The 15,097-nt window shown below is 47.4% G+C and overlaps 1 protein-coding gene across 1 annotated transcript; it reads right to left on the reverse strand.

Moving 5' to 3' along the window:
* Positions 1-4,661: 4,661 nt before the first annotated feature.
* On the reverse strand, positions 4,662-12,953 carry ASB16 (ankyrin repeat and SOCS box containing 16). The gene is made up of 5 exons (XM_079133053.1): positions 12,502-12,953; positions 10,244-10,511; positions 7,709-8,201; positions 7,241-7,354; positions 4,662-6,817 (listed from the first exon to the last, which is right to left on the reverse strand). Exons 1-5 carry the CDS (start codon positions 12,800-12,802, stop codon positions 6,632-6,634), a joined length of 1,362 nt encoding a protein of 453 aa, XP_078989179.1. The 5' UTR covers positions 12,803-12,953; the 3' UTR covers positions 4,662-6,631.
* Positions 12,954-15,097: the final 2,144 nt, after the last annotated feature.

Consider the following 15,097-nt stretch of genomic DNA (forward strand, 5'->3'; position numbering starts at 1 on the left):
TGTGTGTGTGGTACTGGAGCACTGGAGCATTGATTCTGGGGGCCATATACTGCTGACCTTCATCTTCAACCCATTTTTTTTTTTTTTTTTCTGAGATAGGGTCTCACTAACTTGCCCAGGCTGGACTTGAACTTGTGATCCTTTTGCCTTAGTCCCCTGAGTAGCTAGTATTACAGGCTTGTGTCATTCTGAGAGGCTTTTTTTTTTTTTGTACTTCGAATAAATGGAATCAAAAAGTACATGTATTTTGTTGTCTAGATCTTTTTAAAAGTTTTTTTAGTATGATAATTATTCATAATATAAAATTTATTTTAGCTGAAAGTCTAGCCCAAGGGTAGGGTGCATTCCTAGCATGTTTGAGGCCTTAAAAATGTTTTTTCATCCCACACTGAAAAAAAAATTTTTTGACTACTTTAACCATGTATACATATATAGTTAAAATTATTTTAACATATATGCTTCCTTGGCATTAAGTAATTCGCAACATTATGCACCCATCACAACTACTGTCCATTTTCTGCACCCATTAAACAGTAACTTCCCATTCCTCCTCACCCTCTATTCTGCTTTTTGCTTATTCTAGGTACCTCACCTAAGTGAAATCATATAGTATTTGTCCACCCCCACCACCGCTGCTTTCTTTTTCTTTTCTTTTTGATGAGATCTGCTATGTTGCCCAGGCTGTCCTTGGATTCATGAACCTCCTTCCTCATCCACCCAAGTAGTAGCTGGGATTATAAGCATATGCAACAAGCATGTGCTACTGTGCCTGTCAAGTTCCTTGCTTTTTAAGATTAAGTAATAAGGGCTGGGGATGTAGCTCAGTTGGTAGAGTGCTTACCTCGCAAACACAATCCCCAGCACCACACACACACACACAAAAAGATTAAGTAATATTCTGCCGAATGTATATGACATTCGGGTTGTTTCTACCTTTTGGCTATTGTGAGTCATACTGTTATGAACATCGATATACAAGTATCTGAGCTTTTCCCCCCGCCCCAACACTGGGGACTGAACTCAGGAGTATTCTGCTACTGAGCTGTTTCCCTAGCTCTTTTTTTTTATTTTGAGGCAGGGTCTCACAAAGTTGCCAAGGGTGGCCTCAAATTTGTGATCCTCTTGCCTCAGCCTTCCAAGTTACAGAGATTGTGAGATGTGTACTAGTACACCTGGCTTATATCTGCTTGAGTCCCCACTTTCACTGTCTGGCTCCCCCCACCTCTCTCCTACTGGTAGGGATTGTAACCAGGGTCTTGGACATGCTAGGCAAGTACTCTACCACTGAGCTGCACTCTGAGTCTTTCTTAAAATTTTGAGACAGGGTCTTTTTTTTTTTTTTTTTTTGTGGTTCTGGGGATGGAACCCACAGTCTTGTGCTATGTCAGTCTACTCAGTCTACTGACTGAGCTATATCTCCAGCCCGAGACAGGGTCTTGCTAAGTTGCTGGGGATGGCTTTGAACTTTCTATCCTCCTGCCTTAACCTCCCGAGTTGCTGGGGACCACAGTGCCCTGCTGTTAAGGTTTTTGATACATGGTGTCACATTGTCCTCTGGAGAGGCTATATATAATTCCATTATTCCCAGCTGTGTGTTGAGGTACCCCTGAAGTTCCCTCCCCCCAAAAATATAAGGTATAGTCTAGAGAAGTATAGACTAGATGGGGGAGGTTGCAAGAGATGAGAGAATCCTAAAAATGTTTATATGCCAAGAAGAAGCAGAGAAGGGAAGAAGTGAAGAGAGAGGCAATTTGAGAAGGGAGTAATTACTGAATAGTGTTCTTTGGAGGTAGGGAAGGGTCAAGCAGGTGGCTGGGCTTGCCCCAGGCAGTGGGTGGGATATCTGAACTACCCAGGGCACTGGGCACCTGACCCACCCATTTGGGTGCATTTAAGTAAACACACAATGTTCTCCCCTCCCCCGACTACATGGACTGACATCTGCCATAACATCACACTACACTTTTTTTATTATTTTTTATTATTTTGTCTTACCAAATTGCCTGAGATCAGGAACTGTGTGTATGTGTGTGTGTGTGTGTGTGTGTGTGTGTGTTTCCCCTGTGACCCCAAAATCTATTTCAGCTTTCTTGATACAGATTTTCCCCACAAGTACTGGAGACTGAACCCAGGACCTTGCACTGTTAAGCAAGTGGTCAACCACTGTGCTACATCCTCAGCCCACTGATAAAGATTTATGGGAAGAGGTCGGGAACTTGAGAGACTTCTGTCATCTACTGGCCAGAGGTGAAGTCTCAATATAGTCTTGGCAGTGAGGTCAAATAGATGGAAAGGAAGAAGGTAGGACTGGCTAGGGCTGGAGACAGACTAAAAATGCCAGAGTCTGGGATGAAGGGTTGGAAAAGTGGACGAAACTGACAAGGAGATGACTTTGAGGAGTGTGTCCAGCAAAAGGACAAGATATAATAATAAATAAATAAAAAGATATAGCTAAGTTAAAAGGTGTCTTGAAAGAGGGGCTTTTAGGGTTGAGTCTTTGGGGGTGGAAAAATTGCAAGAGGAAAGCAAGGAAAGAAAGAAGCCCGCACTAGGGACTATCTCAATGCTCAGTACTGGTTCCTTTCAGGTAAAAGAACAATTATATTTAAAATTAAAAACCAAGTTGTTTTTGTTTGTTTCGTTACCAGGGATTGAACCCAGCAGCACTTAATCACTGAGTCACATTCCCAGCCTTTTTATTTTTTGAGACAATCTCACTAAGTTGCTTAGGGCCTCACTAAGTTGCTGAAGCTGACTTTTAACTTGGGATCCTTCTACCTCAGCCTCCTCGGCTGCTGGGATTACAGGCATGCACCACCATGTCCAGTTTAACAGAGTATTTTAATGGATCTTAACTCTTTGGACATTTTCATGATGTAGTTTAATTATTGAACTTTAGGCATTTTATGCCTTTAATGTATAATTATGATGGCTATAGATGGTGAATATATCTCTAAATCCTGGATGCTGCCTTAAATAAATGTTTTTGGGAAATCCATTTTATTAAAAAACAGGACTGAGAATGGATATAGCTCAATGGTAGAGCATTTGCCTAGCATGTGTGAGGTGCTGAGTTCAATCCCCAGCCCCACAAAAAGAAAGAAAGAAAGAAAGAAAAAATATGTACAGAGAGCCATAGATATATAGAGATAATGATATAAAATTTCAGGATGCATGAATACCCCTTTATTAAAAAAAACTCAAATACCACAATAAAAATCCCATCAGCACAGTCCCTCTTCCTTCTCCAGAGGAGAATTCTTGGTCACCAACCTTCCAGGTCTTTTTCTATTTTACTCTCATGGAGTTTTGTTTTGTTTGCTGTACATATTATACCCCAAACTGTTGTCTCCTTAACAACAGTCTTGAAAATCTTTTCAAGGCAATACACATGCTGGTCAGTTGGAATTTCTTCCTAGTTCTATCTAGGCTACTTCCCTTTGTAAGGGCTAAAGTGTATTCCATAGTATGGGCTTGTTTAACTCCCTCCCCACATGTTGGGTTGTTGCAAGCAATGCTGAGATGACTATTTTGGTATTTGCCTGCCTTTTATGTAAGTGGGGAACAGTGTTTACAGATACTGCCAAATTGCTTACCAAAGAAGTAATTTGTCACCAACAGGATTTGCAAGAATTCATTTCTCCACCTCTCATTATCATTACTAGTATTATTATTGGGGGTTGTACTAGGGATTGAACCCATGGGTACTTAACTATTGAGCCACATTCCCAGCTCCTTTTATTTTTTGAGATGGGGTTCTCGCTAAGTTACTGAGACTGGCTTTGAGCTTGTGATCGTCCTGCCTCAGTCTCCTAAGTCGCTGGGATTACAGGCATGCACCACCAAGCCCTGCTCTTTTTTTTCTTTTTTTTTTTTTTTTTTTTCAGTACTAGGGATTGAACCCAGGGCCTTGGGCATACTAAGCAAACACTCCACTGAGCTGCATCCTCAGCTCTTTATTTCTTCATCTCATCACAGGCACTGCATATTACCAATCTTTAAAAATTTTTCCAAACCAGTGAGGGAATGATAATGTTTTATGTGAATTTGTATTTCCCTGATTGCTGGTGAGGTGAAGCATCATCATTCATTGATTGACAGGTATGTGAGGGTCTGCTCTCTGCAAGGCACTGAGTGAACAAGGGGGATACACTGGGTGCAGCAGCTCAGGCCTATAATCCCAGCAATTGGGGAGGCTGAGGCAGGAGGATTGCAAGTGTGAGGCCAACCTCAGCAACTTAGCAAGACCTATCTTCTTTGTGTGTGTGTGTTATTATATTTTTATGCCCTTATTTTATTATTTATTTATGTGGTGCGGTGCTGAGGCTCGAGTGCCTCACACACACTAGGCAAGCGCTCTATCACCGAGCTACAACCGCAGCCCCTAAGACCCTGTCTTAAAAAGTAAAAAGAACTGGGGATGTAGCTCATTGGTAAAGTGCCTCTGGGTTCTGTCCCTAGGTGCCCCCCCATACCCGCCCAAAAAATGTCCTTCCTTCCCTCACTGATCAAAGAAATGATGACTTTTAGCTGGAAACAACTTTTCCAGTATTTTGCTTTTTACTTATGTTTGTGACTTGGTGCTTATGAAACCTAATATAACCTTTTCCTGTATCCTTGCTTTGCTCTATTAATCTTTTATGCTTGTTACTGGAAAAATCTTTTCCTGTCACAAAATAATACATATAATCAGGTGTATCTTTTTTTTTTTTTTTTTTTTTTTTAAGCAGGTTATCTTGTTGTTGTAAAAGTAATAGAAAAGGCTTGACTGGCTGGGGTCTGCCTGCTGTAACAGGACAGAAAGTTTAACATCTGAGACTTCCAGCCAGGGCCCAGGACTAGAGAGATTTCCTTTTCTTCTGTTAGCCCTTTTGACTCTGTGAAACTAAAACAAAACTTCCACCCAGATAGGAGAGGTTGCTGCTCTGCTTAACCAGGTCAAAGACTATCTTGTGCTGGTGAAAGGGAATCTCTGTAGACACAACTCCCTGGAGAAAGGAGGGCTGAACAGGCTGCCAGAGGCAGACCCAGGGCTTCTGCTCTCTGTCTCTGCCACCGCTGCTGCCAGAGTCTGTTAATGGAAGAGCCCAGGATCCCTCAGCTGAAGAACAGGAGAGCATGCTGCTGGGCACCCCTCTGTTCCTCCTGTGGTACTTCCATCAGCTCATCTGTGAGGGACCTTGTGTTCTATTACCTTTTCCTATTACCAGTAATAGTAGCTAAGGGCAGAAAACTTGGAAGCCAAAAAAGAGCAGAGTGGGAAAATAAACACAGAGTGATAGGAACTCAGTCACACTGACACCAAATAATGTCCACACTTTAGTTCTGTGCATAAATCCTTTTTTTGCATTCACAAAAACTGGCTTGCCTTGAAAAGCTCACTCCTCAAGGTAAGTGTACTTGTGACTCTGGGGTCAGAAGAAGTGACGGGGGAACAGCTGGTGGCTGGCCCTCCCATCATGGGCCCTCAGAGACCATTCTGTAGTGACTGCTGTTTAAGATACCATGTGTTACTTGCTCGTGGGGAGATCACATCATAAACGTCCGAGGCTTTATGCATTTACTAAGATGCCTATTTAGGGAATAGAGCTCTAGTCTCAGCCTAGTGGAAGCAGACATGGGCACTTAAGAAATAAGTACAGGGCTAGGGAGATAGCTCAGCTGGTAGAGTGCTTGCCTCGAAGCACAAAGCCCTGAGTTCGATCCCCAGTACCACAAAAAAAAAAGAAAAAGAAAAAAGAAAGAAGTACAAAGCCAGGGAAGGCTACAGCTGGGATGGTCCCAGGAAGGCCCTGCAGAGATAGGACTATGTGAACTGAGTCTTGAGGGTCAAATCAGCCTTGACCAGGCCAAAAAAGGGTACATAAGCAGTGGGAACCACACAGGCAAACTCCTGAAAGCAAAGAAGAGCCGGTCATACCCAGCAATTGGTAACTAGTTTACTAAGGTTGGATTACAGGAACTTGGTACAGGAAGGGGAGTCAAGAAGCCAGAGAACATGCAGAGGCCTATGTCTAGAGATTTCATTTTGTTGAGTTGTTTTGTTTGTTTTTGCAGTACTGGGGATGGACCCCAGGGCCTTGCACATGCTAGGCAAGTGCTCTACTACACCCCCAGTACCCCTTTTGTTGAGGTTTGATTTTGCCTGAAGGTAGAGAGCCACTACAGGGAACGATCAGAGCTGTGACTCAGATTATTTCAGCATCCATTCGAGGCATGGGTTTCAAGACCTCCCTTGAAGCGATAAAGGCAGGTTGGGCATAACAGTGCAGGCAGAGGCGGGGTCTTGTCACTCTTTAAGAGGCCGAACAGGTATATGGTGCCAGGGGAGAGAAGTAACAGGGACACCACTCCTAGTTTGGGGCCCTGGTGGATAGAGGAGCCATCCCAGGCAGGGGAGGTGGGCAAAGGCTGAGCTGGGGAACAGGCTGAGTACAGACCTTCCCCTGGGGAGAGGGTCTGAAGCTCGTGCTGGCTGGAGGGCATCGGTGGGCTTTAGAAGCCAGTGGAGGGATGAGCTGGTGCAGGAGGCACGTGAAGCATGAAGATAAGGCCAGCGATCATTTCCCTAGGGCTGGGGACGGGCAGATGGAGGGGGCAGGACAGCTGTGGCAGTGGCCTGGCCTGGGGCTCACTGGATGCATCCCTCCACACGCAGCAGTAGGTAGTCCCTGAGGAGAGGGGGCAGCGGGAGTTGGGTGGCAGCCTGCCGACAGCGACTACCCAGCTGAGCTCGCACAGCCAGCCGGGCCAGGTGCTGCAGCCGCCGCGGCTGGTTCACCATGCACAGGGCCGAGCTGTAGAAGGCTTCGTGCTCCTAGGCCAGGAGGGAAGGAGGGTCAGATGGCCCAACACCCGGGGCTCTGCCCTTCCCTCTGGGGGCAACCAAGCAGTGAGGTGCTGGGCTTTTGCAACCTGCATCCACCTGGTGTTTGGTACATCTGGAAGGACTTGGATTCAGAGGGGAGAGGCCCTGCCATGGTGAGGGAGCCAGGCCTACAACTTCAGGGCAGGGTCTCAGCCATGTCGGTGAGAGGCTGGGCAGGTGTGTAAAAGCAGAGGTCAGCCTGTGCTGCAAGGGGTGGGAGGCCTGGAACCAGGGCTTTCACTCTGCCCAGCTTTTTCTGCCAGGGGCTCTCCTGCTCCTCCCTCCAGAAGCTGGTCCCTGAAGGATAGGCCTGTGGCTCATTCTTTCTCTTCATCCCCTCAGGAAGGAACTCTGCCCTTGGAGTGGACATACCTGCCACAGCTCAGGAAGCACTGCCTCCACCCAGCTGTCACAGGATGGGACGCAAGGATAGGAATTAAGCAGAACTTCCAGAGCCCGAGGGAAGTTGGCACAATGTTTCAGCATCTAGGAATCAAAAGAGGGTCTCAGGAGCACCCTGCCTCCCTCACCCAGCATAGGCTAATTCAAATCCCCATTCACACCCTTGTTTGGAGAACTACGATCTGAGTTTCTCATCCTTTCCCATGCTTCTGTCTACCCCAGCCTCAAGCATGCTCCAACCTCTTGGCTAGAGTTCTTTCCACCCTTGGACACTGTACCCCTCAACCCTCTCTACACTCTCAAGATGGGGAGGGACTTCTGGCCACTGAGGGTGGCCTTTCCAATCTCTTGATCACTCTCTTCTCCAGAGGCAAGGATACTGCAACCTCCGCCCCCCAACCCCCATCACGGCCTCCTTCCTCAGCCTCCCCTACGCACCTCAGGGCACACAGGCTGGGCCCCGTAGTCCAGTAGCACTGCGAAGAGGACCTCGGGTTCCCAGTTGGGGGCATCCTGGACAGCCTGCAGTGCGCAGTCCATGGGTGTTTGGCCTGCCCCGTTGGGAAGCCCAGCGCAGGCCCCGTGGCGCAGCAGCAGCTCAGCCAGGGCCCCGCAGCCGTTGGCACAGGCGTTGTGCAGTGGCGTGTGGCGTTTGCGTCCAGCCGCCCGGGGATCAGCCCCAGCCTCTAGGAGGTGGCGCGCTGCGGCCTCGTGCTGCCGACTGCTGCCCGGGCCCTCAGCTCCAGCGCACGCGGCGTTCAGCGCTGTCTCACCCTGGCTGGTGCGCAGGCCCACTTTGGCGCCATGCTGTAGGTAAAGAACCACGTGCGCCTCCAGGCCACGAGCCGCTGCCACGTGCAGGGGCGTCACCTCGCTCTCCTGAGCCGGTAGGTTCACGGTTGCTCCGGCCTCCAGCAGCAGCTTGGCACACCTGGGAACAGAAGGCAAGGACCCAAGGTCGGGACTGAGAACAACCCCCTCCCTTCCCACTCCTCTATCTCGAGGTGCAGCCTCATGTTCTCCAGATCACAAAAGCCCCTTTACAGACACCAGAACCAGAAGGCCCCATCAGAGCTACCAGAAGCATCTTAATTTTCACATGAAAAAGTTAAGCCCAGAAAGTCTCGTACAGCAAATTAGTGGCTGCACCAGAATTAGTATTCCCTCCTTTATTTCTCCTTGACTCCTCATTAGAATGGAACCCCAAGGCCTAAGCTTAAATCATTTGTCAGTGGTCTAACATTTTGATAGCACAAGATTTTGAAAACCCATTCCTGTGTACACTATGAAACAAATTTAAAGCATATGAAGCAAAAATAAAAATAAATAGAAATTTTAATATTATCTTCCTGCCCCCAAATATAAGACCACTCTTGTAGACTAAGCCATGCTCATTTGGGCAAAGAAAGGCACTTGGGGATCTCCCTACTCAACCTGCCCATAGAAAAAACAAAATCAAGCAAAAAACGTTTTAGGGAGTACATGTTTCACAGTCTGTTGAGAGCCTGGAAAAATTATCAACTACAGCAAACATGCATTATCACCCACTGTGGACAAAACCAAACACGCAACAAACTAAATTAATAATGATGAAACTAAACTAAAAGTAATTTATAATTAAAAAGCCAGAATGGCAGCTGCTGGAAAGCTAAGAGCAGATTCATCAACCCCAATGAAATCCTGACAACCAGGTGTCCTTTCCCCAGATGGCTAGGATGCCAGCTCCCCAGTCCAATAGGTGTTTTGCTCAGTGCCCAAGAATCAAGTAACATCCAGTCTTCCAAGAACTACTGAATTCATTTCCTCAGCGAATTCTAATCATGGTCTAATTTTTGTTATTAAATACTTAATTTAGCTGCTGGCTGTGGTGATGCATGCCTGTAATCCCAGCAGCTCAGGAGGCTAAGGCAGGAGGATTGCAAGTTCAAGAACAGCCTCAGCAACTTAGGCCCTAACCAACTCAATGAGACCCTTTCTCTAAATAAAATTCAAAAAAGGGCTGGGGATGTAGATCAGTGGTTGAGCACCACTGAGTTCAATCCCTGATACCAAAAAAATAAATATAGGCTGGGGATATAACTCGGTTGGTATAATGCGTGCCTGGGTTTGATCCTAAGCACAGTAAATAATAAATAAATATATACTTAATTTAAGTAACACTTAGAAGTTCACTCAGTAGGGTTCCAGAAAGTGGCCATTTTCATTTTATTTAAAAGGATGAAGTCTGTTAGGAAGTGCTTGTGCCCAGGCACATCAGACACACCCATTAGAACCTAAGAAAGGGCTGGTAAATTTGGATCACTTCCAGGTCCACCACTGGTCTAGATCTAGCAGGGAGAGAGTTCCCTAGCCTATGGCTGCTATCATAGTCTGTTGACTTGATTTGTAAAAGGGCAAATATCATCATGCAAAAGGGGTCACAGCTGCTGACCTTAAAAAAAGGAAGGAAAAGCAAAGGAGAGGGCCTCATGGTGAGACTGGGAAATGTGACTAGATGTTTTCTGGTAACTTTCTTAAAACAACTAGGAATTTGGCTATAGAGGATTTGCAGGGAATCTGAAACTTGAGTTGGAACAGGGGTTTTCCCAAAAGAAACAAGGCTCTGTCTCCTCATTTTAACATATGATCTTGGACAAGACAATCTTTCTGAATCTCATTTTCCTCATTCATAGAATGAGGCCTGTCTTCAGATTGTTATGAAGTAAGTGTGTATGGCAGTGGTTCACGATGGCATTCCCAGTACTCAGGAGACTGAGGTAGGGGGATCCTAAGTTTGAGGTCAGTCTAGGCAACACAGCAAGACCCTATCTCAAAAAAGGGAGTGAGCTGGGGTTGTAGCTCAGTGGTAGGGCTCTTTGGGAACCACAGAGCTGTGTATGGATGTTAAGTTCTCCTTGTCTTAGCCATGCAAGCTGAAGACACACATGCACACGCACACTCCTCGCCAAATCATCCTAGCCCATGGGTACCTACTGCAAGGACTCAGGGGCTGTGCAGAAGTGCAAGGGGGTAGTCCCCTCCTCCGACAGCACATTAGCCTTGGCACCGAAGGTCAACAGCAGCTGCACACAGTCAGTCTGGGCTCTGGCACAGGCCTCATGCAAGGCAGCCCGGCCTCCAACACGGGCATCCAGCTCAGCTCCCTGCAGGATCAGGTGGCGGGCGCAGTCTGTGTAGCCTCTGGCCGCAGCGATGGTGAGGGGTACCGTCTGTTTGGTCTTGGGTGTCAGCACCCAGAACCCTAAGAATAGGTAGTGTTGATGGACTGTATGAGGAAGGGCAGAAGTAGGGATGCCAGCCTACAGCTGACAGCTAGCGCTGGCCTTCCCCCTGCACGGTCTGCTAAACACAAACACTGTACCAGGCTGTACCTGTGGAAAGAAACTCAAGCCCTAAATTGGGAGTGTGAACAGCTTTTTAGAAAAGTTTCCCAGTCTATAACAAAACAGTATGTGTCACAGAAAGAAATAATTGCTGTAAAATCACAACAGCCAACTAAGGAAACATCAGGGTCTTTGAGCTGCTAATGGATTTGGTGGCTCTTTCTGTTCACCTCTGGCTTTGAGCGTGGAAAGCTAGTTATGTACAGGTGGTCTTGGGCTGAACCTGGGAGTGGGTGAAGAAGAGAAATGAGTTGTAGGGTGCTCCTTGGGTAGAGAGGGTTGGGTGGAAATAGGGGGAAGGATGGAGGAGGGTGGGGAAAAAAGGAATGAGGAGGGGGGATGACATATGACTGGTGTTAGAGTCAAAAGGTGGAAACAGTCCAGGACTTGTTTAAAAGATATAGATGCTTAATAGGTTATTTGCATATTAGCAAAAAAATCCCTGATTTCTCTAAATCTTTGGTAAAGCATGTTTTGTTTTTTATTAGGATTGAAATTAAGACTAGACTCCATCCAAAATGAGCATGCTGCAGGGCAAGACCAGGATACTCTGGGTGAGGTCACAGTCAGGCAGTTTCCAGCCTGCATTTAACTGTGAGTCCTGGATCTGTAAATTCTCCCCAGGATTTTGAAGCCCCCAATCCAGGGATTGGGTCTGAGGCAATCTTCTGTCAATCTTCATTGCAATCTCACGTGAGGTATTGGTTAATAGGGACAAATCTGCTAGCCAGAATACATCCTAGAGAAATCATTTGGCAAGTACATAAAGATATTCATCACGCTATCATTTAAAATAGTCAGGGGGGCCTGAGGACCTGAGTTCAATCTCCAGCACAACAAAAAATAAAATGAAATTTAAATAAAGTTAAGGGGTGACTGTGGATGTACCTCAGTGGTAGAGTGCTTACCTAGCATGCCTGGGTTTGAACTCTAGCTCCACAAAAAATAAATAAATAAACTTTTGAAAAGCTTTTTTTCTTTTTGGGTAGTGTGATATTAGGGCTTGAACCTGGGAAGCTTTATAACTGAACTAACTCCCTATTTCTTTTCTATTTTTTTATTTTGAGACAGGGTTTCTCTAAGTTGCTAATGGTTTTAAGTTGCTGGGGTTGGCCTTGAACTTGTGATCCTTCTGCCTCAGCCTCCCAAATTGCTGGTATTATAGGTATGCACTCCTGTACCTGACCTAAATAAATATTTTTTAGAAGAAACAATCTGGGCTGGGGAGATAACTCAGTTGGTAGAATGCTTGCCTCACAAGCACAAGACCCTGGGTTCAATCCCCAGCACAGCAAAAAAAAAAAAAAAAAAAAAAAAAGGAAGAACAATCTACCCATTGTATTTGGGGGCTTGTTATATAAATCATGGTGTACACCTGCGTAGTAGAATTTATGACCTATTTAAAAATATTTTCTAGACATGGTTATTGACATGGAAGGATGTTACAAGAAAAAAATCAGGTTATAAAACTGCTTGTGAGGTGGGGGTGTAGTTCAGTGGTAGAATGCATGCTTAGCATGCAAGAGGCCTTGGATTCTATCCTCAGCACCAAAAAATAAAATTGCATGTGGGATATAATTTCATTCTCATTGAAAGAAAAAAACATTCATATGTGTGGGAGATATGTCTATATAATTATTTGTCAACTAAACAAAATCTACACAATCTATATATAATATACTAAAAGAATATAACTTTTAATTCTGAAAAGACACACAAACCACCACTTCTGATGGGTGGTGGCAAGGGATGGTCTCGTTTTGGGTGTGCAGGGAGGGGATGGACCTAGGCTCTCCCCCTCCCCACCCCCATCCCTCTTGGTTCTCCCTCCTCCCTGGTGCTCCTTACCCTGTTCTGCTGACCAGGCTAGCTGGTTGCTCACAGTCTCCACAATCATGTTGGCAGCCTCCTCATCTTCGAACAGGGCTTGGACTTGCTGTAGGTCACCAGAGAAGAGGGCATTGTGGACAGCTGGGTCCCGGCAGGAGCGACGAGACCTTGTGAGTCGGGCCCGGAGACTCGAGGCGCACCTGTGGCTGCGGCACTGCTGGGCAGCAGCCCGTCGCCGATCCTCCCATTCCAACCACTCCCGCTGCAGGCGGAGAGCACGCAGCGTAGAGGAGGTGAAGGGGAAGGTCTCCCTTGCCATGGGGAGGGGGCCAGGAGTCTGGGCAGTGGCACCTGAGCAAATCCTTGTTCCTCAGCTCAACTACCACCCTTGCTCTGGAGAACCACCCTATCCCCTCCCCTGCCCCCTGAGCAGGGAGAAGAGCAGCTGAGGCTATAAATAGGCCCTCCACTACTCTGGTAAACAGTTTGCCCAGAGTCATGATCCTGGTGCAGAGATGGTGCTGGGCCAGCTCCTGCCCTGCTGGTACCATTTGATTGGTCAACAGGTCCTCAAGTGAGGCCACCTCAGGACCCCAGGATTCATATCCTCCTATGTCTCTAGTGTGCCTCTTGGGATGGCAAGGTCCAAGGCGGGTGAAGCAGGCAGCCATGGGATGGAATGGGAAGGACTGAGAGGAAGGGCGATACAGCCTGTGATGTGGACTAGAGGGCAGGAGACCAGGTTAGCGTGCATGGAGGGGAGGACAACCTCAGCACGGAAATAAGGGGAGGTTGAGGCAGATAACAGACATGCAGAGCTCTTCCCAGCATCCATAGCAATAGCAGTCACTGCATGTGTGTGAACCTTTACAGAATTTAAGTCACATTCATATCCATCTTCATTTGGGTGACCAGGCAAACAATACAGTAATACAAAACAGGTTTGGACAGTAAATAATATGGTTAGGTTAATTTTCAGTTGAACACCCGAGTGGGGTGGCCTTAGCTCTGCTTTACAGACTTAAGGCTTAACAAGGTAAAATCAGTAGCCTGGTCACACGGTTGAGGGCCAGAGCCAAGACCTCAGTGAGCCTGACGCCGCGGACAGTGCATTTTGGCTCCAGCTGCCATGACCACGTGTGGCGAAGACATTTCTGTGAGCCTCCCCATTCCCTGAGCAGGACAGTATGGTCTACGGTCTCCACAAACTGCCCGCAGTGATTAGTGTCCCTCCAGCTCCTAAGGGGACTCACATGCCTGCCTGAGGAGAGGCAAGGGATTGACCTTGAAACTCTGGGGACAGAACCAAAACAGATCTTCAAGCTGCAAACCTATTCACTATTCACCCTGAAGAGGTGGCTCTGCTTCCAGGAGCCTCTAGGGGGAGGAATGAGACCATGAAAACACCCAGCTGGTGTGACTGCCACGCTAGGGAAGGGGAGGGCGGAGGGACACCAGCCACAGCTGGTCAAAGTTCTTCTAACCCCAGAGTTGGCTGGCTGCAGCCGTGGCATTTGTCTGCCCCAACAGCACAGTAAGCTCCTGGTGCCCCCTCCTTGCCATGGCCCTGCTGCAACCTCTGCTTGGGTGTCTTTCACTTTGTCCTCTCCCTGGTCCCCTGCACACAGACTCGCTCTAGCTCCTATCCTCACACTCTGTCACTGTCAAGTTCAGGCTCTGAAAGCCTTAAACCAAGATCAACCCAACTTCTGACCTGGTATTCCTACCTCTGGCCATACCCACCTCTACTTCCCTGCCAGAATGATCTAAAATAGTTAATTCACTTGCTTAAAAACTAAAACTTACGATATCCAGCACCTGCCCTCTCCAGCTACACCCCAGTTCCTTGGGCTGACCCCATGACATTAGCATTCCCCTCAAGGCTCCTCCCTGCCGTTCCTGCTCATGCTCACGCTCTTCCGTACTCATTCCTCCAAGCCCACTTCCAAGGTCACCTGCAGTGGGGAGATGTCTCTACAGCAACCCCAGGTGTTCCAGCCTACAGTTCCAGCTACTCCCCAATCTGTGCTCCTAAAGAACTCCAGGCAGGCTTTGGAAGCACCTATACCATGCTATAGACATGGCTCCACCATGCTGCACGGGGCTCCAGGGCACATAGTCAGTCTTGACCGTGGTGTTCAGGAGCACTTGGCCCAAGGCAGACTGGCCTCTTATGTGTAGTGCATTGAATGGAGGCCCCTACTCTCTGCCAGAGCAAACACTCATCCGCCCACCCAAGTGGGTGGCAGCAGCTTGGGCTTTTTCCGGCACTGCCCTGGTCCTGTTCACTAACTCTCTCCCTGGCCCCAGCTTCTTGGTAGCAGTCCAGGGTGGGGGATCCCAGAGGAGGAATGAGATCATGCACAGTAAGGGCCAGGAGATCCTCAGAGAAAGGCTCCTCTATAGACGCAGCTGTGATTAACCCTGCTGGAACCCATTTGGTGTTTTATTTGCCCCGCCAACGGTCAGGCTGAGCACCCACAGCTGGGTTCCCAGGGTTGGGAATCTGGCAAGGCCAGGTGGGGCCAAGAGGGGCCAAGGTGGTGGGCGTCCCCTTTCCCCCTAAGGCACACAACAGTCCCAGTCTGGCCTCTTTTCCTGCCTTCTTGCCACA

The sequence above is a fragment of the Sciurus vulgaris genome (genome assembly GCF_902686455.1).
Source record: "Sciurus vulgaris genome assembly, chromosome: 3".
Taxonomy (NCBI): Eukaryota; Metazoa; Chordata; class Mammalia; order Rodentia; family Sciuridae; genus Sciurus; species Sciurus vulgaris.

What these genes read in the sequence shown, in the direction of transcription:
- ASB16 (XM_079133053.1), bottom strand. Translation starts at nt 12,802, where the DNA reads ATGGCAAGGGAGACCTTCCCCTTCACCTCCTCTACGCTGCGTGCTCTC. An exon ending in CCCAGCCTGTGTGCCCTGAG is followed by an intron (nt 7,355 to 7,708) that starts GTGCGTAGGGGA and finishes TTTGATTCCTAG; the next exon opens with ATGCTGAAACATTGTGCCAA. An exon ending in TGCTTCCTGAGCTGTGGCAG is followed by an intron (nt 6,818 to 7,240) that starts GTATGTCCACTC and finishes CTCCTGGCCTAG; the next exon opens with GAGCACGAAGCCTTCTACAG.